Source organism: Agrilus planipennis, unplaced genomic scaffold (assembly GCF_000699045.2).
Source record: "Agrilus planipennis isolate EAB-ADULT unplaced genomic scaffold, Apla_2.0 scaffold253, whole genome shotgun sequence".
NCBI lineage: Eukaryota > Metazoa > Arthropoda > Insecta > Coleoptera > Buprestidae > Agrilus > Agrilus planipennis.
Genome location: NW_020438991.1, coordinates 338,818 through 366,185, shown reverse-complemented (window position 1 = coordinate 366,185; position 27,368 = coordinate 338,818). Strand labels below are relative to the sequence as shown.

Sequence of the window (27,368 nt, the reverse complement as noted above, 5' to 3'; positions counted from 1 at the left end):
CGGCACTTTGATAATGCGGCATCAAAGGTTTTGTACTTACTTCTCAAAGAAATTTGCCGCTTTTCGGAAGTACATGGTTATGATACACGCGCCGGCGGCTTCTTTTGAAATCTAAAACAATCGTTGCCGCCACGCCGAAATCATAACATTTGACACTATTTGATTGCCGCCATAGGGTGTAGGTATACTCATGCAAAATAATTTCGAATTTTTTTACACGCTTTATATTATTGTTTGATTTGCGGCGGCATCCTTATCATAGAGCCGGCACGTGGCGAGGCGGCGCGGTAGAAAGCAAGGATCATAAATGTTTATTAAGAAACAGTTACTTCCATGGAAAACGACATATAGGTCAGTTGATTTTTCGAATTTCTTATCAAATCTTCAGTTATTTATTAATCTGCTTGATCTTTACTATGGCTATATTCATTCAAGCTCACAATGTTCCAATTCTAATACGTTTTTCTAGGATTTAAAGTAAACTTTAATAAATAGTAATAGACTAATAGGTAATTGCAAGACTTGCAAGACTCTTGCTGCAAGACCAAGACCAAGACCAAGACTGGGAGCGCAAGACCAAGACCAAGACCAAGACCAGGTGTATTGGCGCAAGACCAAGACCAAGACTGGCTAAGTCTCGTCTTGTTCTTGCGTTTGGGCAACACTAATTGAGGATTAAAACTAGTATGTTTTAAAGTCCGTTGATATTTTCATTGTAATAAAAACCAATTTAAAATGATTTACATGTTGATTAAAAATGTTAGATTGGTAATAATACGGTTAATTTGTAACATGGTTGTTTCAGGTAGATATTGGCTGTATTTATACCTTTCTCTGATTAATGCATAAGAAGAAGAACGAACGAGATTGCAATTAATCGTATGTTTAAAGGATATGACCATAACACTTCAACAATTACTAATATGTTTGGATTGTCTGGAAGCCATTAAATTAAATCATTCTTATTAAAACATTTATTGCTTAGGTTGCGGTAGGAAAAGACAACACCCACGAAGTGAAAAATACTGTCAAAAAAGAATATTTAAATTTTCTTTAATTTCTAATTAGAACTAGTTAACTTCAAAACTGCGTGTGCGAAAAAGAATAAAATTATCGTTTTAGATGCTCCTAATTTAAAGCCATATGTGGCAAGGATGAAATGTTATGCACAAGGGTTAGGTGCTGTTGGGGATAATTTCCCGGATTTGTAAATTGCTATGGACCATCAGGACAAAATATTGAGACGACTTGAACCAATGGTGATTTTCACGGATAGACGTTTTATTTACCATGTCGCCCAATATAAAAATCTCTACCAAAAAACGTATAAGCTAAAATACAATAAGTGTCATATGAGGTAAGATAAATACGTGGAATATATGGTCAAAAAAACAAAATATCTAGCTGCCAAGTTGTCAAAAATTATTAACACTAGAACATTTCTGCAAATATATTATGCACTATTTTATAGCTTTCTTAAATATGGAAACGTAAAATGGTAAAAATACGTTGGATCTCTGATAAAATTGCAAAATAGAATAAAAATAATTTATAAAACAGTTAAAAACAATGAAATTAAATTCCCACTCAGCCTCTTAAAGATATTTGCTTATGAATCTCTAATATATCACTATGAAAAACTAAGGAACGAATATACTAACTCTCATAAAATAACAAGTAAAAACTTGCCAAAAATTAACCCGGCAATAAGTACCAAAAATAGTCTCATCAAGGCGATTAAAATATGTAGGTATATATAATAACTTAGCAATTGAGCTAAACAATCTAAAAAGTTCAAAACTTTATAAAAAAAAAGCAAATTAAAAAATGGATACATGAGCACGTGTATAGCATACAAAATCATTACATAATTACGATCTTGCAGTATTATAAGGCCCAATAGGTGTAGATGTATTTATTACTTTGCTTTTTATGCTACAATCTAAGCCTATTAATAACCTATTTTGGAGTTAGCAGTTATGAATTTTATTTGTTTATGAATAAATAAATATTGCTAAATATAAATTAAAGTTTACTTGGAGTTGCAGGTTTAAGTTTAAGTTAGTTATAAGAATCTTCGTACAGTCAACTAGCAATGCCCTCTTACGCGAATTATTCGTGAGAATTTGAGTAATTTTTCGATGTAGAATTACCCAACTTAATCGCAAAAGAATTATCTTTATGGGGATTCGCAACCTATTACATTTGGCACTTTGGCTTTCTGTCACGTCAAAATGTTTTCTTGTCATGTTTTGGTTTTATACACTGATAAGAACCAAGGTCACGACCAAGTTTTATTTATGCTCTCGTAGCTAACACAATGGCTAAATGAGCAAGAGCAAGATCACGAGCAAGACTTATCAATAAGATTCTCGCAAAAAAAAAATAAAATATGCGTATTTTTTGTATTATCAATATGCAGGGACCCCAAAAGTTCTAATTTTGTGGTATCGGACATTTGTTGAATAATAGTCCAGTCAAATGAGGGAAATGGCTGAAGAGTACGTTATAATGGAGAAAATGATTGAAACACGGGTCATGTTATCGGAAATTTCGTGAGGAACACGCATATGTAAATGATAATTATTTGCCCGGCATGGGGGGGGGGTAGAAAATCCGCAAAAACAATTGCAAATTCGCGAAATATGAAAGACATGGAAAAAAAGTTTCAATAGAAGTTTTTCACAATGCCATTTTGCAAAAAAAAGGTATTGATGACTTTTTTCATATATCTTAGTTGGTTATAAGATACTCAACCTAACATTCGCACAGTCAACTACTTTGCCTCTGAATAAAAAAAATTACTGTCAAAACCGTTTACTACGACATCGTTTAGAATAACATACCGGTTATATTGACCAAAATCATAGGTCCCGGCTTAATTCTGTTAGACCGCCTTATAAAAAACACTGGTTTTTACGACATTGCTTATTACAACATATCCCTTTAAGCAACTACATTTAACTGATATTTTCGGAGAATTGTATTGTAAACATTTGAATAGGTAACAGTATCCACATCTGGTACAGTAAATGACCATTAAGATCGCAAAAATAAACAAAAACGTGTCGAGTTTAGGGTCTAGTGTAATTCTCAGAATATCTGCTACTGAAGCTAAGGAGTTTATTGGTGTAGATAACTTTATTGCAATTTGTGCACCAGCTACGGAAGATGATATTGTACAAGGAGTTCAAGAGGAAAATGACGAACAGGAAGAGACTGAAGAACAATTTACAGTGCCAACTTTGAATGATGGTCTCAATGCTGTCAGTGTATTACGAAAAATTGTTTTTTATTCTAATGAACAGTTTCATATGCAGGGAAATTATGATGATACATTAATTAAAATTAAACGTGAACTACAAAGTCTGTACGCACGACAGAAGTGTTCCAAACAGACTAAAATTCCAGATTTTATTAATATAGAAAAATGATAATTATATGTACGTAATGTCTTTTTATAATAGGTTTTATGTAAAATAAATAAAATTTAGTTTTATTTTACATATGAATATATTAATCACACATTCAATAATAGGTATTAAGTACTTAATAATAACGTTACCGGCTATTACGACTATCGGTTTTTACGACCAAATATGAGTAGTCCCTTGGGTGCCATTATAACAGATTTTGACTGTATTTGTAAAAGTACTAAATAGTAGGTACAATAAATATAAATCCGGACAGTACCACTCGACTACAACACTTAATAAGACACCATATACAATTTTCTTTGCGCTTGATTAAATATTAATTAATAAGAGATGAAAAAAGTTTTAACCCTGTAATATTTAATCGGAGTTACATACATATTCCAGGAAAATAAATTAAAAGAATAAAAACCATTTAGCGTAAAAACCACTTAGTTGTTTTTCTGTTGATAATGACAGCCAATTTTTCCGAGAGTTCTTTAATAAGGATTCCATTAATTTAATTGAATTGTTAATTACACCACTTGCAGTCGTCTGTAAAATCTTCCGTGATGTCATTACGAGTGACAAGTTGATTAAAAAAATGCCGGAAACAGTGGATATTCTTCACAAAAAAAAACGGATCGTTTTCCACTAATATTGTCATTTATATTTTTTGTAATGGATTGCAAAATAACAAATTATAAAGTACTTACCTCCAAACGCTTGGAAAAGTTGACGTTAAACCTACGGAATTCTTCGCCCTCAATGTCTATCATGTCGGAAGGGAAGAATTGCTGGAACAATTAATGGTATTGTTAATAATTACAATTCACAACATAAAAGCTCTAATAATAAAAAATATTGTAGTAAAATTTGTTCTAGTTTTAGGTAAATGCGAAGATTAACTCAAGATAGGAAGGAGTGGAAGTGCGTGTCCAACCAGTCTTACGACTGACGACCTTATGATGATGATGATGAAGGGGTAATAGGGAACCGCATGGGGAGTAAAACAGCATGATTAAGGGGTAAAATTTGTAAGAAAATCCGAAGAAATTGCAATCCGAAGCCGAGCCCTGGGTGTGAATTTGACAACGCATTACGATAATAACTACAGCAGCTACATCTATAAAAAATGTAAACAGTGACGGTTGTAGAACTATTCTGCCAGAGCCGGGCAAACTCGGCTGTTTTGCCTCCTGAGTGCTCCTCAAGGTTAACCAAGTAGCTCCTCATTGATCCTGCGAGTGCGAGTGAGATGATTCTTTCCTTTTCTTATCCCTTCCATTTCGCAGATGAGTCCCCTCTTCCATAGCCAAACCCAATAGTTTTGCGAACGTAGTAACGAAAATTTTCGTAAGTATTTTTTAAGTTGCGAGAGTGGCGTCGCTCTTCTACGGGATGCCTATTAATAACCTATTTTGGAGTTAGCAGTTATGAATTTTATTTGTTTATGAATAAATAAATATTGCTAAATATAAATTAAAGTTTACTTGGAGTTGCAGGTTTAAGTTTAAGTTAGTTATAAGAATCTTCGTACAGTCAACTAGCAATGCCCTCTTACGCGAATTATTCGTGAGAATTTGAGTAATTTTTCGATGTAGAATTACCCAACTTAATCGCAAAAGAATTATCTTTATGGGGATTCGCAACCTATTACATTTGGCACTTTGGCTTTCTGTCACGTCAAAATGTTTTCTTGTCATGTTTTGGTTTTATACACTGATAAGAACCAAGGTCACGACCAAGTTTTATTTATGCTCTCGTAGCTAACACAATGGCTAAATGAGCAAGAGCAAGATCACGAGCAAGACTTATCAATAAGATTCTCGCAAAAAAAAAATAAAATATGCGTATTTTTTGTATTATCAATATGCAGGGACCCCAAAAGTTCTAATTTTGTGGTATCGGACATTTGTTGAATAATAGTCCAGTCAAATGAGGGAAATGGCTGAAGAGTACGTTATAATGGAGAAAATGATTGAAACACGGGTCATGTTATCGGAAATTTCGTGAGGAACACGCATATGTAAATGATAATTATTTGCCCGGCATGGGGGGGGGGTAGAAAATCCGCAAAAACAATTGCAAATTCGCGAAATATGAAAGACATGGAAAAAAAGTTTCAATAGAAGTTTTTCACAATGCCATTTTGCAAAAAAAAGGTATTGATGACTTTTTTCATATATCTTAGTTGGTTATAAGATACTCAACCTAACCTTCGCACAGTCAACTACTTTGCCTCTGAATAAAAAAAATTACTGTCAAAACCGTTTACTACGACATCGTTTAGAATAACATACCGGTTATATTGACCAAAATCATAGGTCCCGGCTTAATTCTGTTAGACCGCCTTATAAAAAACACTGGTTTTTACGACATTGCTTATTACAACATATCCCTTTAACCAACTACATTTAACTGATATTTTCGGAGAATTGTATTGTAAACATTTGAATAGGTAACAGTATCCACATCTGGTACAGTAAATGACCATTAAGATCGCAAAAATAAACAAAAACGTGTCGAGTTTAGGGTCTAGTGTAATTCTCATTGTCAGAATATCTGCTACTGAAGCTAAGGAGTTTATTGGTGCAGATAACTTTATTGCAATTTGTGCACCAGCTACGGAAGATGATATTGTACAAGAAGTTCAAGAGGAAAATGACGAACAGGAAGAGACTGAAGAACAATTTACAGTGCCAACTTTGAATGATGGTCTCAATGCTGTCAGTGTATTACGAAAAATTGTTTTTTATTCTAATGAACAGTTTCATATGCAGGGAAATTATGATGATACATTAATTAAAATTAAACGTGAACTACAAAGTCTGTACGCACGACAGAAGTGTTCCAAACAGACTAAAATTCCAGATTTTATTAATATAGAAAAATGATAATTATATGTACGTAATGTCTTTTTATAATAGGTTTTATGTAAAATAAATAAAATTTAGTTTTATTTTACATATGAATATATTAATCACACATTCAATAATAGGTATTAAGTACTTAATAATAACGTTACCGGCTATTACGACTATCGGTTTTTACGACCAAATATGAGTAGTCCCTTGGGTGCCATTATAACAGATTTTGACTGTATTTGTAAAAGTACTAAATAGTAGGTACAATAAATATAAATCCGGACAGTACCACTCGACTACAACACTTAATAAGACACCATATACAATTTTCTTTGCGCTTGATTAAATATTAATTAATAAGAGATGAAAAAAGTTTTAACCCTGTAATATTTAATCGGAGTTACATACATATTCCAGGAAAATAAATTAAAAGAATAAAAACCATTTAGCGTAAAAACCACTTAGTTGTTTTTCTGTTGATAATGACAGCCAATTTTTCCGAGAGTTCTTTAATAAGGATTCCATTAATTTAATTGAATTGTTAATTACACCACTTGCAGTCGTCTGTAAAATCTTCCGTGATGTCATTACGAGTGACAAGTTGATTAAAAAAATGCCGGAAACAGTGGATATTCTTCACAAAAAAAAACGGATCGTTTTCCACTAATATTGTCATTTATATTTTTTGTAATGGATTGCAAAATAACAAATTATAAAGTACTTACCTCCAAACGCTTGGAAAAGTTGACGTTAAACCTACGGAATTCTTCGCCCTCAATGTCTATCATGTCGGAAGGGAAGAATTGCTGGAACAATTAATGGTATTGTTAATAATTACAATTCACAACATAAAAGCTCTAATAATAAAAAATATTGTAGTAAAATTTGTTCTAGTTTTAGGTAAATGCGAAGATTAACTCAAGATAGGAAGGAGTGGAAGTGCGTGTCCAACCAGTCTTACGACTGACGACCTTATGATGATGATGATGAAGGGGTAATAGGGAACCGCATGGGGAGTAAAACAGCATGATTAAGGGGTAAAATTTGTAAGAAAATCCGAAGAAATTGCAATCCGAAGCCGAGCCCTGGGTGTGAATTTGACAACGCATTACGATAATAACTACAGCAGCTACATCTATAAAAAATGTAAACAGTGACGGTTGTAGAACTATTCTGCCAGAGCCGGGCAAACTCGGCTGTTTTGCCTCCTGAGTGCTCCTCAAGGTTAACCAAGTAGCTCCTCATTGATCCTGCGAGTGCGAGTGAGATGATTCTTTCCTTTTCTTATCCCTTCCATTTCGCAGGTGAGTCCCCTCTTCCATAGCCAAACCCAATAGTTTTGCGAACGTAGTAACGAAAATTTTCGTAAGTATTTTTTAAGTTGCGAGAGTGGCGTCGCTCTTCTACGGGATGAAGGGGCTTGATATGAGAGTGGAAGGGAGAAGAAAAAGACAAAATAAAATTATTCATTACTGCTTACTCTCTCGTACTCATTGAAGGGTATGGAGTGACTCAAACTAACCTCATGTAGCGGCCCCTGCGAAGTTAAAGTTTGCCCGGCTCTGTACTATGCTACTAAACATAATAATTTTCTACGCCCATTGGGATAACAATTAATTAAATAACTACTTTGTTCATGGTTGTTAATGTGCAGTACTACTTCATTCTAGAAATTTAACTTATAAAACATTGAAATCATGTACCCTCCATTTTTTTGAAAACAGATAAATAAAACATTTCTCATTCGACAAAGTTTCGTATTGTCTAAATACTTTGCAAAGTTTAATAAGTCCGAATAAAATGACATCGTCGATCCACTACATTTAATATGTATATAATAAAAATATTTAATATATGGAAATTTCAAAGATATAGGTAATAGGAAGGGTACTTTCGTTAGTAAATCAAAGAGTATGTGGTTTAAAATATAATAAAATAGTTAATAAATGTGTATATAACGTAACTATTACTTACGCTTGATTATTTCGGTCTATAGTTTACTATTTGTGTCTGTAAATTGAAAATTTTATGAAGTACTATCAGCAAAACAAAACCACAATACTTTTCTTTTAGTTAAGGTAATAGTAATAGTAATAGAAGAATAATTTGCATATGTCGTTGACAGTCCGCATTTTCCACTTTATACTAATGAATCGCAAATAGCCCTTACATACATATTCACTATTAATTATAACGCAAAACACCGATTTAATTAAACTATTACATACATGCCCAATCACCCTATATAAGGTTTACTTTTCCGTACCGTAGCGCGCTCTGTTGCTGATAATTCCAAGGAATAAAGTCGTCGTTCAAACATTACAGTTCGCCTTAAAAAGTAGAGCAGTGCTTGCCGTCTAACGTCAACACTATGTTCACAGATGGCGTTCACAACTTCCAGAACATTTAATTTCAAATATCCTTTTTTCACATTAATGTACACAATAGCATAAGCAAACAATAAAAAACAATTGACGTTGTAATGTAAAACTAAACCATTTGTGCGGTACTAAAATATACGTATTACTACGTAAAATAAGTTAATTAAGTAAAATATTGTTTAACTTTGAACCCAGTACTTTTGAAGTTAAAATGAAAAGACGGAAGTTCAAAAAAAAAATTTATAGTTATATAGCGAAAAATAAAAGTAAAAGTCATTTCTCACTTCCATCTACAGCTTACTGAATAAACACCAGAAGCACAAAAAATTATTTAAATGCTTTGATTGTTTAATTTAAGGAAAAAATAAACATAAAACAAAATTAGAAATTTCGAATTTTGATTATAACCGGGAAAAAATAGATAAAATAAATAGCTTTTCATTACTGGTAAACGATTGGAAGTGTTTAAAATACAACAATGGTATCGCGTGGATTAAATTTATGAAAACGCTTTGATTTCGTTTTGTTTACGCAAGGTCTGTTATTTGCGCCAGTTCAATTAATCCTTTCAAACCAATGTTCCCTTAACAGTGGCTGAAAGACATACATGCAACATAAATCAATACAACATGAATTCAGTTGAAGTACTTGTTCTACAAAACGCTAAATGTATTTATAAGATTACCTTTTTGAATTGGTCGTTTTTTTTTGCCTTAAATTTTCCCAGCAAAAGTGGATCAATCTTATACACAGAAATACCCTTTCGAATATATAACAACTTGCATTGAATTTCACCCCTAACGACCCCCTCTTACATACGTGCCTCTTCGTAATTCAAACAAAATATTATTTGTGTCGAGGCTGATTCTCAATAATAATTTTCATCTATTCATCTTATTACGCGTGGCTTCACCAATTGACCTCACCAAATCATATACGGTGAAGGTCAACAATTATAGAGTAAATTACGATAGCATGTCTCATCACAGCAATAACTTTATTTATAATAAGTTCAAACTCCCTTTCGTTATAATAGCTTAATTATTGAAGACTAGCAATGCCCTCTTACGCGAATTACTCATGAGAATTTGCAGTTCGCTCCGGCAACGAAATTGAGTAATTTTCCGATATAGAGTTACCTGACTTAATCCCAAAAGAATTATCTTTATAGGGATTGACATAAAAGACAGTACAAATGTAGGGATAGATATGCAGGGGCAAAAGATTAATATGCTTAGATTTGCTGATGATATAGCAGTATTAGCATCTAGCAAGAAGATAGCTTTAAATAAAATGGAATCGGTACTAACAGATCAGTACTGTATGAAAATAAATAAAAGTAAAACTAAAATACTCGTATGCAAGGGATGGCAAAGTAAGGAAAGAGCGAATATAAAGATAGGAGACGAAAAATTAGATGAAGTGGCTGATTGTAGATATCTACGAAGTCAAATAAGTCAGGACGGAAGGAGTAGTAGGGATATAAAGCAGAGGATAGCGCAGGGTCGTGTCGCCTTCAATAAAAAGAAGTCACTTTTATGCTCGCGAACGGTTAATTTAAAATTCGAAAAAGGTTGTTAAAGGTGTATGTTTGGAGCGCGGCATTGTACGGGTGCGAAACATGTACAGTGGGCGCGGCGGAAAAGAAAAGATTAGAAGCCTTCGAAATGTGGTGTTATAGGCCAATGATGAGGATAACGTGGGTAGAAAAGGTTAGAAATGAATAGGTATTAGAAAGAATACGAGAACAGAGGACTCTATGGATGTCAATAAAAAGTAGGCGAGATAGATTGGTAGATTCTCAGACATGAAAGTCTAGTCAAAAACATATTAGAGGCAGAAACAGGAGTTAGGAGGGATAGAGGTAGATCTAGGTTAGATTACTGTTCGCAAATAGTTAAGGATATGGGTTGTTCTAGTTTTAGGGAAGTGCGAAGATTAGCTAAGGATAGGGAAGAGTGCAGGTACGTGTCTAACCAGTCTTAGGATTGACGACCTTATGATGATGATGATGATGGGGTTTCACAACCTAATATATGGCGAAATTATTCTCGACTCAATTCCGCACATTGGCTTTCTGTCACGTCAAAATTTTTTGTTGTCATGTTTTGGTCTTACACGATTATAAGAACCTAGGTCACGACCACGTCTTATTTATGCTCTCGTAGCCAAGATAATGGCTAAATGATCAAAAGCAAGATCAAGAGCAAGACTTATCAGTAAGATTCTCGCAAAAAAAGTAAAATATGCGTATTTTTTGAATTATCAATATGCAGGGATCGTCAAAAGTTCTAATTTTTGTGATATCAGACATTTGTTAAATATTAATTTTACTGTAAGATGTAGGTACGGAATGTTCCAAAGTTAACTAATTTGGTCGATAAAATGCATTTTTGCAACATTCGCATTACAAATAACGATAATCAAACAAGTCAAAATTTCGCAATGATGTAAATAGAGTTGAAATTGCAAACATACGAAAGGAGCAATAATTTTAATTTTTCTAAACTGTTACCATAAGTTTTGACAAAACCAAGAACCGATCTCGCAAGAGCAAGACCAATACTGTTAGAAAGCAAGACCAAGATCAAGGTTATATTAGTCTTATCTTGCGTTCGCTTATCACTAATTACTAACAGATCAATTGTTATTAAAAATTATACAAACATGTATTAATAACAATCATCTTAGGTGTTACGCTAAGTTTAGTATATCAAGTATGTAATATTTGTTAAACATTATAAACGCCAATTAGCGCAAAATAACGGCAAATTGTATGGTGATTACCGATCTCACCAACTTGCAAAAGGTGCAGTCAGGTTATCATGTGTAATCTGCCCCAGCAGCTTTTTCGATTTGCAGATGGGGAATCGATTTGACATGAAATAAAAATAATTCAGCTAAATTTATAGCTGTTTATCTCAAACGATTTTCGAGATTTTCAAAAAACTCTTTTATTTTTTTTTTTCAATAGTAAAATCCAAGATTAATGAATGTGACACTATGAAAAAAATAAAATAAAAACAAATTTTTCTTACAAAATATATCGGTTGAACGCACAAAAATACAGAAAATAGTTTTTCTGCTGAAAAAGCTCAACTTACAAAAATATTTAAAAAATTAAAAAATGCATTATGCAAGATTAGATTTTCATGTTTCATCATCATCATAAGGTCATCAGTCCTCAAGACTGGTTGGACACGTACCTCCACTCTTTCCTATCCTGAGCTAAACTTCGCATTTCCCTAAAACTAGAACAGCCCACATCCATAACTATTTGCGAAGAGTAATTCTAATCTAGGTCTACCTCTACCCCTCCTAACTCCGTTTCTGCCTCTANTTATCGATTATTTTCTTACAATCAACAATAGATTGTTAAATTTAATAATTGCCCACCTGTGAAGATTAATGAATACCTATTCATTAAAAATTAGTGAAAATAAAAAAACATTTTTAGAGAGGAGATATGTAGATAAGTATATGTATGTTCATTTATATATTAATTAATTGTATAGAGATAAATTTCGTGTTTCATAATGGACGTTACCAATGAGATATCAATGCAAATTAATTTGTTTTAGGAATGGGCCTTTTGCCCCTTTGATATAAATAAATAAATAACTATGAGTCATTAGAAACATTATTTTTGAAATTCCTGAAACAAACTGACTAATAATAATTTATCTGAAGAGATTTCTTAAAATACTTTTCCTTTATTTATTATTTCTTCCAAAATAAACGACCGACTAAAATACATATTTGAATGCAGCTTCTTTAAATATCTAAAAAAAGGCATTGCAAAGAGCAAAGAGCGCGTCAATACGTATTAATGCATTCTAGATTGAATAATTGACAAATTACGTTTACTTCACTAAAAGGTGGTACAATTTGTGTGAATTAATTTCCAGAGCAACGAAATGTCTCAAAAATATTAATTACTTTTGTAGTAAGTAATGGATATATTTTTTATTAACAATTTCTTTTGTGTGAAAAGTAGAGATTAGCAACTCTATTATTCATAAAAAAAGTGTAATACATACTTAGTGTGAATTATCTCCATCCTAACATTATAAATCAATAAAAAATTCTGATTGATTTAAATGATTGTTTAGTATCATTTCACGCTTTAACTATTCAATCAATCATCATGAAATTTTGTACATACATATTATCAGCGGTACAGAAAAGAGGATAGCGGACCTTTCATAAAAGAAATGCTGTTCCCGAGGGATAGAAAAAATTCTTGTCATTTCAATAAAGAAGGATTGTCACTGTTATTCTATGAAAAACATAGAAAATTACAAACTAGTTTCAGGAATATTTATCAAATTATTGTATTTTCGATGAAATTTGACACGTATTTAGGACATAAATGTAGGCGAAACCGTAGGTAAAAGCTTGTTATTCATAAAATATATACTGGTTAATTGAAAACACTTTTTCTCAGTAAAAAAAAAAAAAAAATGATTACAATAAAATATGTATTTCCATTAAGTACTCATTACAAAAGTAAATAGTTAATGTAAATTTCTTGCATTATGCAAACAATTTACGTTACTGATTATAATAATAATGGATAAAATAAATTATTAACATTATCTTATTCGCAACCCCCCAAAAATTTATCCGGAAATTACATTTAGTCACACCAAAATGAGTAAATAAAGAAATCAACATAGGTACTCATGAGAAAATTAGGTAGGTAATGTAATGTAATGTAAAAATTTCAAAAATGTAATTTTATACAGGTAAGATACATATTTTATGTTAATTAATTTATTTCATTTACGTTTAAAACAACTAAGTAAAATGAACAAGCTTTTATAGTACTTATCTGAACACGCAAAGTAAAGAAATTCAATTTGAAAATCGTTGCAAAATAAAATAGAAAGACTTGTAAACAGTCTTAGGAACTAGTTTTTTCAAATTAAAGCGCTAATTATGGAGATGATGATATTATCTATTCACAGCAAGGGCATAAAATAAAACAACAGTACGGATTTGCATATTGAAATAAACACACATATACACAGGTAAGGTAAAATGTTCACCGAACGTATGACATTACATATTTGTTTGTCATACGACCAAAACGCATAAATTGCTGAACGTATAAAATATATTTTTTCAACCACGTCCATTTGAACATATCTCTGAAGAATGTCCTAAACTAATAAAATTCTCAAAATCGTTTGAACAACACGTAACACCCTTTAAATTGTATTCATTAGACTTATATTGACTATGTGACTTACATTTAAAAATCAAAACTATACTTCGTTTAGTTTCTCTAGCGATGTGGCCTTCAGTTTGACCAGCGCAAAGTAGAAAAGAACAACACTAGGCCAGAAAAGAAAGGAGACAACTCTCGGCCAAACTCTTAACCGGTAAGGAACGTATAATCCGTACAGTACTGCACGGAAAAAATGACCATTTTATCCACTAAAATTACAATGCTCAAATGTGCTGTTATTGGTATCAATTACTACTGAAAATATCAACGAGATGTTTATTTATATTTGAAGACATATTAAAGACTTTAACGCTTGTTTTCGACTCGCACTACTATTCATGGTTGAACAAAACTTTTGGCAGGTACTGTATGAAAAAGTATGTTTAATGAACAAGAGTCGAGAGTATAATGAGCTTTTTTCTCCCTACCTATGATTTTGCCAGCGCGCATCCAAGACATTGAAAGGGGCACATCGCTATAGAAAGTAAACGAAGTATGAGATATGTAATAATAAAAAAACTCACCTGTGGATTGTGGAAAAATTCGTATTTCCTAAAGTCTTTTCTAAACATGAACCTAACTTTGGCGTGTCTAGAATACATTTGTATATCTCTATGGGCCGACAAAACATACTCGTGATCTTCCACTGTTCTTTCTGAAACAAAAGAAAAACTCACAGAAATCATTTTCAATTTTGTCTCTATTTAATCTAACATTTACCTGCATAAAAGACATTTTTAATACAATACAATTCAATACTGCAGTTACATTTCACAAAATACAGACAACTTCTTTTAAATTATATAAGCTGCAATTAATGTGCAAGGACATTTTCGCAAAATGGATCAAGGATAGCGAGGCACGCAAGCAGTAGAGCCCTTTATTTTCGTATTTAGTAGTCGTCCTGCAGTCAGTCAGTCATACAAGGACATGTGTACGAAACAAGAGCGAGTTTCATTTCACGCTTAACTGAACGGAAAACATTTTGATCGAAAATAAATAAGTTTTTATAATAGATCCTTGTTTTCGTTTTTTATATTTTAAACAATACTGTAGAAGAAATAATGTGCTGTCTGCTATCGATTTCAAGACAGTCGAACTTATCAATCAATTAAACCAATTAAATTAAACAATGAAGTACTGTAAAAACCAACTAACTGGCTGTGTGCGCTGCATATATTACAGTCAAATTAATCTTACAATTCCACGTAAATAATAATTCATGTGTCTAATTGATCAATTAAAACGGTCAAGAGAACATTCGCTTTAAACACGTTCTGTTTATTTGGTTGTACAAAAGCAACTATAATTATTCCATTTACCAGAGTTTGAAAGTCATTTTTAAGTACATAATTACTGTGTATTAGATACTAAAATTTTCGAGGCAACCATTATTGCTTGAAATATTTCTACAATGGGACCACCTCTCCGAGGGAATATGCAAGAACTTGCATGACACTAAACAAGGGATGACAATTAAAAATCAAAAATTAAAAAAAAACCTAACGCAGGATCGAGTCGAGTTCAATAAAAAGAAGTCACTTCTATGCTCGCGAACGGTTAATTTAAAAACTCGAAGAAGGTTGTTAAAGGTGTATGTTTGGAGAGCGGCTCTGTACGGGTGCGAAACATGGACAGTGGACACGGCGGAAAATAAAAGGTTAGAAGCGTTCGAAATGTGGAGTAACCGGCGAATGATGAGGATACCGTGGATAGAGAAGGTAAGAAATGAAGAGGTATTAGAAAAAGTAGGAGAACAGAGGACTCTATGAAAGTTAATAAGAAATAGACGAAATAGGTTAGTAGGACACCTAGAAGTAAACCTAGATTAGATTACTGTTCGCAAATAGTTAAGGATGTGGGCTGTTCTAGTTTTAGGGAAATGCGAAGATTAGCTCAGGATAGGAACGAGTAGAGGTGTGCTTATCCAACCAGTCAAGGACTGTTGATCGTATGATGATGGTGAACCTAACTGAACCCTCTGACTACACTCTAGCCCTTCCACCCATTTCCCGTCTTCCTCTAACCGACGATTGTCACACCCCTTTTATGTTGTCATGGTAAAATTAGCATGCAAATATGGGTATTAACCATCGGATAATTACTTTCAAATTAACAGTGAAAGCAATAAATAAGTCGCGACCCGAGAAACCCGAAAACCGAAAAAATCAAGTTTCCGAGTTGCGGCTTATTTTAGGCTTTCAATGCTACTTCCGAAATCATCACAAGTTTCAGGCCCGGTTTAGATGCCTACTAAAATCTCAATCGATATTACAGCGGTTGTCAGGCCATTACGACTGAGTAATGACACTATTCAGAAAAACAAATCGTCAGCGGTTAATTAGTGGATAATAATGAGTCCAGCTACTTATAGCTGTCTAGGAACTTCCTAACCGATTTTATAAAATTTGCATGCGTACATAAATTGATGTTAGCATACGAACTGTTTTTGGGTTGTATTATTTCCTTCCCTGCAAGCCCCAAAACCTCCGTTACTCGAAATCTCAACCCTCTATTAGTCGAAATAATCAGTGAGTCCCTACAAGCCATTTCGGTACATATTTTCCCTCTGTAATTCGAAAAATTAAATTGAACCTCTGTATCTCGAAAATAGCAATGTTTTATTTTATAACCTTTACAACTCGATAATTTGAAACTTATTACGTCTATGGTTCGTAGAAAACTAAGTTATCGACTTTAAGAGTTTGCCGACAATGTAAGTACCTACACTAAATCTTAACCACGACAAGTCGAATCAAAAAAGTGGAAAACTCTATAACTCGAATTTTTTGACGTCTCCCTTGATGTTCGAGTTATAGAGGTTCTACTGTATTAGAAAGAATAGAGTCCGGTAGTCACTAAAAAATAGGCGAGATAGGTTGGTAGGACACCTTCTTAGGCATGAAGGTCTAGTCAGAGACATATTAGAGGCAGAAACAGGAGTTAGGAGGGGTAGAGGTAGACCTAGATTAGATTACTATTCGCAAGTAGTTAAGTATGTGGGACGTTCTAGTTTTAGGGAAATGCGAAGATTAGCTCAGGACTGGATGGAGTAGAGGTGCGTGTCCAACCAGTCTTAGGACTGACGGCCTTATGATGATGATGACTTAATAAGTTATTATTGCTAGTATTTTCTTTACTCTCTGGTAGAATTATCCGGCACCTGCCGCCATTACCCGGTACCTGGCAGGATCCTAAAAAACCGGTCGTATCCGCCAGGAATCGGATTCAAACCGGGTACCCGGTCCATCTCCAACCTTATATGACTTTTCATATTTAAAAATACTTTAAGATGTCGTTTTCCTTTCAAACGAAAAATAAAAAATGAAACTCATTTACGTTGCTATGCATTAAAAGTACGTCAAGAATAAACATGTTTTTAAGTAATATGCGGCAAATGCTTTTAGAGTTCATTACTGGGTATGCGTAGGTTTTTAGTCTTTTACTATTTTTATCGTTATTACCACAAACAAGAAAGGAGAGTGCGGTAATCGTAGGACGTGTGCACGGGACAAAACAAAAGCCTAATGTGACATTATCGTCAAATCGCCCACCTACCCGAATGCCATTATTACCACCCTAATACTTCCGAAACAAAGACGAAAATAATTTCTCACAAACAATGCGTGACGTTTACAACAAAAGTAGTAATTAATCATTACACAATAAAAGCAGAATTGTTTAAAACAATTTTCAACCATCGAAGAGGGAGCAGAACTACACAAAAACTTTAGCGATGAGGGTGGCATTGAAGGGCTTCTATCAAAAACAAATTGCCTAATGAAGTAAAAAATGATTCAATGGTGATAATTCCGAGTACAAAAAGTAAATTAAAAAAAAGACAAATGCGAGTTTAATTGGCACGCCGAGGGTTCCGTACCTTATCAAGTACGTTATTAAGTAAGTAGTTGATATCATTGTCGATTTCTATTATATTTTAATAATGGAGATTCTTATGTAGTCCAAATCACTGCTCGGCCAATTTTTATTTGACTTGAGAAAATAGATTCTAAATTCGAAAGTATTTTTTGTGCAATTTCTTCGCCGACTCTAAAGCGATTTTAAATATTAATAAGGTACGTATAATTCAGCCAATTACGAATTTATTGTTTTGTGTATTGGGTTGGCCATATTTCAAGGGTGCTTCCATTTAAATTTTAAGACTATATTCCACCTCTAAGGATGGAAAGTTAGAGGATGATTCACGTTTTTAACTTTTTAGTTTAAATTATAGATGTAGGAACGATATTGAAATAGGCTTTTACACATCAGTATATTAACTCTTTCAATCAGCCCAAAAGTTATGAATTGTATTCTTCGGCAATGTGTTTCTTCTTTTCACGGCATCGTAAATTAGAAGAATTCCTTTGATGTCCCAAAAATTTGACGCCATCAACTTATCAGCAGATGGAACGCATTTTATCTTTTTTTGGGGCTGATTGACCAAGCCCGTTCCACTACTTTACAAAACAACGCAAAAACTCCACTAGATTCTATTCAAACTATTACAGCATGATAAGATATATAATAGCGGCTATGGCTATACTCCCACCAACGGAATTATTAGATTAAATTAGAAGTTACACTATAGAGGAACCCTAATTCACATGTATGAAGTGCCATGCAAGCCCAAGGCTTGCGTTAGGATATGGTGAGAGGAGATTCCCCGATTGGTTTCTATGAAATGATATGACCCATGGCCTTCGGTTTGGTTTACGTACGGTTATGGTGGAAAAGGTTTCCCTGATTGACATGTGTGAAATGCTATAGGAGTAAATTATGGTGAGAGAGAATTACCAATTAGCTTAAGTAAAATTGTATGTTCCATGAGCCTAGAAAAGAAAAGAGATGGACCAAGTACCCGGATAATGACGCTGGGTAACCGATAGTGCCGATATAGTTCTTCTATGTTTTATCACCTTGCAGACATTATATTCCCGTTTCAATGGTTTCAACTCAATCCACTTGTTGAAAATCCATCATCATCATAAGGTTGTCAGTCCTAAGACTGGTTGGACACGCATCTCCACTCTTACCTATCCTGAACTAATCTTTGCATATCCCTAAAACTAACAACCCACATCCTTAACTATTTGCGAACAGTAATGTAATCTAGGATTACCTCTACCCCTTCTAACTCCAGTTTCTGTCTTTAATATGTCTCTGACTAGACCTTCATGCCTAAGAAGGTGTCCTACCAACCTATATATATATATTTGCATGCTAATTTTACCATGACAACATGAAAGGGGTGTGACGATCGTCGGTTTGAAGAGGACGGGAAATAGGTGGAAGGGCTAGAGTGTAGTTAGAGGGTTGAGTTAGGTTCATCATCATCATACGGTCGTCAGTCCAAAGACTGGTTCGACTAGCACTTCCACTCGTTCCTGTCCAGAGCTAATATTCGCATTTCCCTAAAACTAGAACAACCCATGTCCTTAATTATTTGCGAACAGTAATCTAATCTAGGTCTACTTCTAGGTGTCCTACTAACCTATTTCGTCTATTTCTTATTGACTTCCATAGAGTCCTCTGTTCTCCTACTTTTTCTAATACCTCTTTATTTCTAACCTGCTCTATCCACGATATCCTCATCATCCGCCTGCAACACCACATTTCGAATGATTCTAACCTTTTCGCACCCGTACAGCGCCGCACTCCAAACCCACACCTTTCACAATCTCTTTCGAATTTCTAAATTAACCGTTAACCAAGCATAGAAGTTACTTCTTTTTATTGAAGCGACACGACCCTGCGCTGTCCCTTTATATCCCTTCTACTACTACTCCTTCCTTCCTGACTTATCGGACTTCCTAGATACCTAAAATCAGTCACTTCTTCTAATGTTTCGTCTCCAATCTTTATATTCGCTCTTTCTCTACTTTTTCTTCCCTTGCATGTCAGTATTTTTGTTTTACTTTTATTTATTATCATTCAATACTATTTTGTCAATACCGCTTCCATTTTATTTAAGCAATCTCTAACTCCTCCTTGCTAGATGCTGATACTGCTATATCATCTGCAATCTGTTGAAAACTCGTCAACCAAAAAAAAAAATTGTATTGGTTCCATGTTTAAGCGACTTTTTGAACTTAATTTAATGGAAAGTTTGTCAGAAGAAAAAGATGAACCATTAACCGTAGTGGTTTTCCCGGGCACTCGATAAAACCTCTAACTGGTGCATCTCTAGAAAAGAGGATTTTCTGATTTACATATCTAAGCGCTACATTTACGTATAACAAAAGTTTGGGATAACTTTTGGCGGGAAAAATTTCTCTGATTGCTAGCGCTATCCAATCGTCTAAAGGACTGATTCAGCTAATTGTTTATTAATTAGTTAAGCGAGCCAGTGGAACCTGTGCATTCACGTTCGTTTGCCTTTACTTGCACGCACTGCATGCTGTTACGGCAGAATTGCACATTAATTGCGACCCTGAAAGGAAACGAAACAAACCTTGCTCGGTTAAAATTAACGAGTTTTCAATGTTCGATTGCTGTTGTTTGTTGTGCTTCCAGGACCAAGCGGCGCGGTCGCTATGGAAGTCAATTTAAAGATTTTGACGAGACGAACGTGGTTTACGACTTCAAACATGTTTCTACGAAAACGTTAACTAACCTTCCGTTCAACGCCATTAACGTTCGTTGTTGCCAAGTCTGCTGGGAGAAGGAATACATGGCCAAAAACGACGAAAAAACATAAACGTATGGCGGCCAGTAAAACGTACGGCAAAGTTTTAAATCAACCAAGCAGTAAAACCTCAACAAAGACAGAGCAATAATTCATGACTGGATTTTATGACCCTTTTTATGACTGAACAATAAAAAATCGCAGGTATGCTATCCTGCAGGTGTGATTTTACCCTTTTCCCAGTTACTTAATCATAGTTTGCAAAAATTACTGGGCACATTTTCGGTACAATTACCCTAATTTGTACCTTCAACCTCTGCTTAATGATGTGATCTAACTCTTGAACACCTACATTTTCTATAATTATAGCTTGTATAAACAATGTTANATATGAAACCCTATGACATTGTTAGTTACTTAATAGAGGATTAATTTGATTTTTTTTTTTCGATTTTTTATTTACCCACTACAAACTACCTAAAATTAATGAGGGAAAAATTGTTGCTGTTGTCACAACCCCGCCGGGAATCGAACCCGGGACCTTTGGCTCTACGCACCAATGTTCTACCACTAAACCCACCATTTCGTTGCACGCACTCATGGAATCTGTTCATGGTATTTTGTATAACATGCCGGAGCATAGCAGGCTCGATTTCGCTTAATTCACTGGGAATATTTTCTTTCAACCCGGCCATATTCCACCGAGTATTTATGTAAACCTTGCTCTTAAGATACCATCACAGGAAAAAGCCCATAGGAGTTAAATCGGGTTATTGTGAAAATCATGTGACACCAAAGCGAGCATCAACATTAGAGAAAACAGCTTACGAAGTTAGTTCACAGCAGCAGAAGAGGCTCCATCTTACTAAAACAACGTCCATAGCCTTGTAGCAGTATGTTCTCGAAGCAGGGGTAGAAAATAACTGGATATCATTTATCGATATGCATCACGAGTAACTGATGGTGTTGTTGCACCTCTCGAATTTAAAAATTCTGTTTACTTATTCACATATCCATTCAAATGGAAATGTGCTTCATCACTCCAAAAAAGACACTATTCAAAGTTCGAAATCTCTCTATAACAGTCTGACAAAAGCTTTCTCGTAAATTGTGGTCATTTTTCATTATTATCTGCACTACTTGGATTTCAGATCAAGCTTCAAATGTATTGATAGCCGAGGATTGCGACAAACGCTAACTTCATTTATTCCATCTCGTAAACGTTTAATATTGTAGTGCATGGGAACAAAACTGCCGCCGAGCCATAAGGTACGATTCTTCTCCTCTGAGATAGCGTAAGCGAGATGAGCACCAGACCAATTCGACATCGCAGTTGGCAAATCCGCATGAAGAATAAATATACTGCAAGGGGTGCATTTAGTATGGAGAGAGGGGCTCTCAATACTCAATCCAACACGTTAAGAGGAGGGGTCGACGAAGTGTGACATTCTATAAGAAGGGAGGGTCCTAAGTTTCGTGACGTCTCATTTGAAAATCTTATACATGTAAGTGTTAAAATGCCAAATTTGAACTATTACCGGAAAACTTAAAAATATTTCCAACTCTATCTGTATCGGCATAAGGTTTAAATTGTTTTGTTGGTGAATTCACACTCTCGCCCTACTAGTGTCATGGCCGGTCGCCTATGAGCCCTTTAACAAATGTATAAATAATTTGGAGGAATGGATTCAAACTCCATGGATTCAAGATGATTGAGTTTGTAGCTTCTATTAATATAATTAATAATTTATAAATTTGTTAATTTTTTCAAATGTTTCATTTAATGTTTATTGTATTACAAAATAATTTAAATGGAAATAAAACAATTTCGGAACTGCTGTTTTAATTTAATAATTTTTTAATGTAAAATTGCAAAATATGTAACGTCACACTAGAGAATGGAAGGGGAAAGGGGTCACACAAATGAGACCAACTGTGATAAGGACGGGGGAGAGGTCAAAAAATCAGGAAATTAGTGTAACGTATAGTTTATAGATGACCCCTATCCAGAAATATCTGTCACAACTCTTCGAAAATTTGCTTTCTCGTTCACCTTCACGGAGAAAAGGAATAATGAAAATTTACCTTAATATTAAAGTGATATTTACAATTTATCCCACTATCCCATTGCTTGGTAAGCGAAAATAATAAAAATTACAATTTGGACCCGAATTTGTAAAAATAAAATCCCAGCAGAAATAAATTTACTAGGTATTTTGGTTGAAATTACAAATTTAATTGTAATAATTAAGAAAGTTGAAATAATTTTTAAAGAAACACGACAAAATTGAGATTATTACAAGTTACCTAATAAATTCTACTGTTTCTACGGGAAATTCAATCATTTACAATCGGTTATTGTAATTTTTGCATTGTCATAAAAATGTAGTGCTCTTCGTGTTTGGATTGTTGTTTTTGTACCACGATAACGAATCTGCTACTCATAAATAAATTTTTAAAACAATCGAATATAAAACGCCCACCCGGAATTTTTAGTGTGGGTACAATTACCTACTGTACCCACATATATGGATATGAATTTTCATCAAGTAACTGTGAATTCCTTTCAAATGGTAAATTTCTCTTACAATATTAAATGATAGGTATTGCAACTTACCTAGACCCAAATCCACCCAATATTCTATGATGCTCCAGTTGGCACTTTTAGCGAGTCTATTTTTCAGGGCCAGCAGCTGACAAAGGTCACTAGAGCACAAACTCTTTTCGACAATAACACTTTGCCAACTACCGTCATCATTATAAGACAGAGCAATAATTCATGACTGGATTTTATGANTTTAAAATTCTAACTCTGCCATGAGATACCCTGTATAATACATTAATTTTATATTTGCAGAAAACACAAAAAGTTCAATGTTTCTTAAAAATATAGGATTTTGGCCACTTTATTTGCTAATTTTAGTTGGAAAAGTAAAGTAAAGCAGTTGGTCATTCGGTTGCGCCCCCCGCCCCCCAAACAGAATAATTCGCTTGGAACCTGATCATCATCAATGTATACCACTTACTACTGGTACTAGTTATAATTTTTAATCTATGAGGTGTTTACCTAGGGCGCCTTCGATGTTTAATACGCCTTTGGTCAAAGCTAGTAAACTGTATCTTGATACATAACCGTTCAACACATACAAAATTGATTTATGACCGCCTGCAAAAAACGCCAATTCAAACAGAACTTACGGTATAGGATATAATATTTAATGATACTTTTGACAGGCAGGCAGACGATTATGTAAGGATTCCGTTCAGACGCGGATTTAATGTCAAGAGCGCTCTAGGCTAGCACCTTATAGACGACCCTCTGGCGGTCATATATTTTACAAAATACTTCTTTTTTTTATTAGGTACTTCCTTATTTTTTTTTTAGGTTTAGAACCTTCCGCGCGCGCTCCTTTTTAACCTTGCGCCCCTAGGCATATGCCTACTTTGCCTTATGGATTTTCTTTTTGAAGTACGAAACCCTAAATATACTATTTGATGTGACACATCTAAAAGCATGATAAACACTCGGTTAAAACGTACGGTCAATACGGAACAACGACAGACGACGCAGTTATTTGAACGTATACACATGATTTTTTGAAGTTTCACGTTGTGAACGCCATCAGCCCAAAATTTCCCACTAATTGTGAGAGGCATTTACGTATAAAAAATATTGTCCAACTGAAACCACTATGCAAAATATTTAACATCAATGATGGTTCAGTAGATGTTTTCTTTTTAGTGTGACGCAGGGTCGGACTGGCCCAGGGTGCAGGGGTGCAAATGCACCCCGGGCCAAATAACTCAAAAAATGTGAAAAAAAAGAGAAATTAAAAAAAAACTTAATAAATTTTTAAAACAAGAGCAAAGACAAAGGCAAATTTCCTCCTAACTTCTTAAATTTATTTAAAAACAAGTGCTGTTAAAATTTGTGCACTTTCCCTTCTAAACCAGGCCATTTGATTACATCGCACCCCGAGTCAAAATCTTCAGTCCGGCTCTGGTGTGACGTACAAATTTTCTTGGATCCGTCCTAATTACACATTCTGGCTACAGCTCTGATTTAATATAAAACAAATTGGTCGAATTTTGACCACACGCGATTTCTAGTGTTTACTAAATGAAAACAAGCTATTTTTAGCCTACATTAGCAGGGTAACTTTTATCCAGCCGTCATTGACAATCATAAGCAGTTAACGTTAGTTGTTACCTTCATAAAAACAAAAGTAATAAGTACATCGACTGTATAAACAATTCCTAAAATACCCAAAAACACATTTCCACTATTTTTAATTCAGGAAACAGGCGTAAACGAAAAATATTTGCAAGGTTATCTATTACTTTACGCAGTAGGCAATTTTATTACATCGACACAAAAATAGATAAGTCGATAATAATTATTATGTATTACACACAAAAGCATAACGATTGCAATTTAGCAACATGTGTGTTATTAAAATGATGAACCAAATACAGATGATGACAAGGACAAGCCTAGTTTGTATAAAATGTTACAACATACAAGAAATTATGTAATTAGTGCTTTTGATTTCATTGTTTTCTTTAAAAAACCTTCATTCAAAAATAGAATTTAGAAAAAATTAAAAATTAGTTCCTTTTCTTGCAAAATAAAATTCATGTGAATCTTGTTCTCCATTTTTGTTGAATGCATATTACTTCTAAAAAAACTAAAGCCGAACTATTACTCACTAACTTTTATTATAATATGTATAAAATAATAAAACAGTAATTTGAATCGACAACTAATTTTTGGAAAGAAAGGAAGAGTAATTAATCCCTTATCCTTATGTTTGTATAAAAAATATTAAATTGATATTAAAATTATTATACCATATGTAATGCTTGCGAATTCGTCTACAATTAATGTAAGTATTCAAGGATTGAACACATTATAAATAAAATCTCACTGACTTAAGTACCTAATTAATTCTTAATTCATACGCTCCTTATTAAATATTCGAAATTTTTTAACGTTTCCTTACAACTTTAAATTTTATCAATGTTCTATATTATGAAAATAGCAATTCTAATAGAGTTGTACCGAATCGCATCAAAATCCGTTCAAAAATTCCGCTTGCAGACATTTATGATTTATTACTGTCTTGAATACACAACAAATTTAATTCATGACTAATTAAAAGGTCAACAAAGTTAATAAACTCAATTTGTTTTACGCCTACCTTATAAACAATTAATTGATAAATAAGTCGCATTTGTCAATGTCTCTTTCCATCATGGTTAAACATATTTCGAAAATGAATATCCACTACGTATTAAGAAAAGTATTAAATTTATTTCCGTTCGAAAATTCGAATTCGGCAATACCCAAAAATTGTGTCTATTAATTTATAATCTGTAATAATTTCATTAATAGAAGAAATGTCATAAAAAATATCAAATTATCGTCGCATTGATATGATTTCTACATATAATCCAAACGCTGGAAAGTGATTTTTTGGTAGATTTTCATGCACCATTCTATAACTTTCGATGTTATTTAATATCGATACACTGACTAGTTTTGTCAGGGTTACAAACCCCAAAAGTGGTCCATCTAACCTAACCCAACCTAACCCCAAAAATGGTCCATTTAGTAAAGAATAATTTAAATCCATGGTCAGTAATTTATTAAAATTGCCATCAGTTTTTAGAGATATGTTTTCAGGAAATCCAAAGACTGACTCCGGATAAGAAGGGGTGAAGACGCGCGTCAACTAGTGAGATTTATTTGAGAATTTACAAATATCATTTTTACAGAAATAAAAAAAGATTCATAATTTCTGTAGAGACCCAAACAAATAAATTTAAGTTAAAAAGTCCTCTGCATCCCAACCACCAGCTACCCATTTCTAAAAGCATAGTCCGGTGGGACTGTCCAGAGTAACTGGTGGGAATGAAACACCTAAAACTTTTATTGCAGCGAGCGGCATGGCCAAGAGGTTTAGACCATTCCTCACCATTCAAGACCACACCGGGCTTTGATCCCAAATCCGTCTTCCTGATCCAAAATTTTCTGTGGTTTCTTTGGATCACTTAGGCAAATGCTCGGGCAGTAATATTCCACAGATAGTCATTCATTCTCTTCCGTCTTTATTTCGTCCGTCTCGTTTTTCCTGAACCACCTGATTCCTAAAAGGAGGCTGAAGAAGGCCTTATGTCTTAACCTCCAGCGTAGTCCAATGGGACTGCCTGCCCATCAGCATCAGTAACTTGTGGGAATTTAACACTCAAAAGTTTTAATTTTTCATAATCAAGCCGTTCAAGCGGTTTAATGAAACCATTGAAGAAAAAACGGACAGACAGACACACGAGTGATCCTATAAGGGTTCAGTTTTTCATCCAGACGTACGGAACCCTATTTCGAGAACCAACTTAGAAAAACGTGTGGTCTCTCATACATTCAAACTTACAAATACAGACTTCTTATTAATTTTCCAGTAAACTATATAGATAAGTAAAGAACTATTTGCAGTAATTTTTTCAAAATTTTCGGTTGACTAGTTTCGGAGATAAGGGAAGAGGGCGGAATAGTCAAAATTTTCATCTATTTTCTTAAATAACTTTAAAAATATTTATTTGAAAATAAAAAAAAATATTTAAGACTAACAGCAAACCATTTCATTTGATATGTCATACGGTAAAGTTTGCAAAACTTTTTTAATTTCCTATTGGTCTATTAGCCATTTGGCTATTGTTTAATTTAAACTGTAAAACGTTTTACAATTTCGCGATGAATTAAAATTTCTCATATAAAATTACCATATTGTGTCTATCTTTACTAAACACAAACCACATACATTCAACTAAATAGTATTGTCCTTGTTT

At 33.8% G+C, this 27,368-nt stretch overlaps 1 protein-coding gene across 1 annotated transcript in view; it reads right to left on the bottom strand.

Annotated features, from left to right (window-relative positions):
- Positions 1-27,368, bottom strand: part of LOC108739814 (growth factor receptor-bound protein 14-like) — a 117,535-nt gene that overhangs the window by 12,915 nt on the left and 77,252 nt on the right. Inside the window, 3 exon segments of the mRNA XM_018473878.2 lie at positions 7,006-7,086; positions 14,419-14,549; positions 23,140-23,305. Coding sequence (XP_018329380.1) covers positions 7,006-7,086; positions 14,419-14,549; positions 23,140-23,305 — 378 coding nt within the window.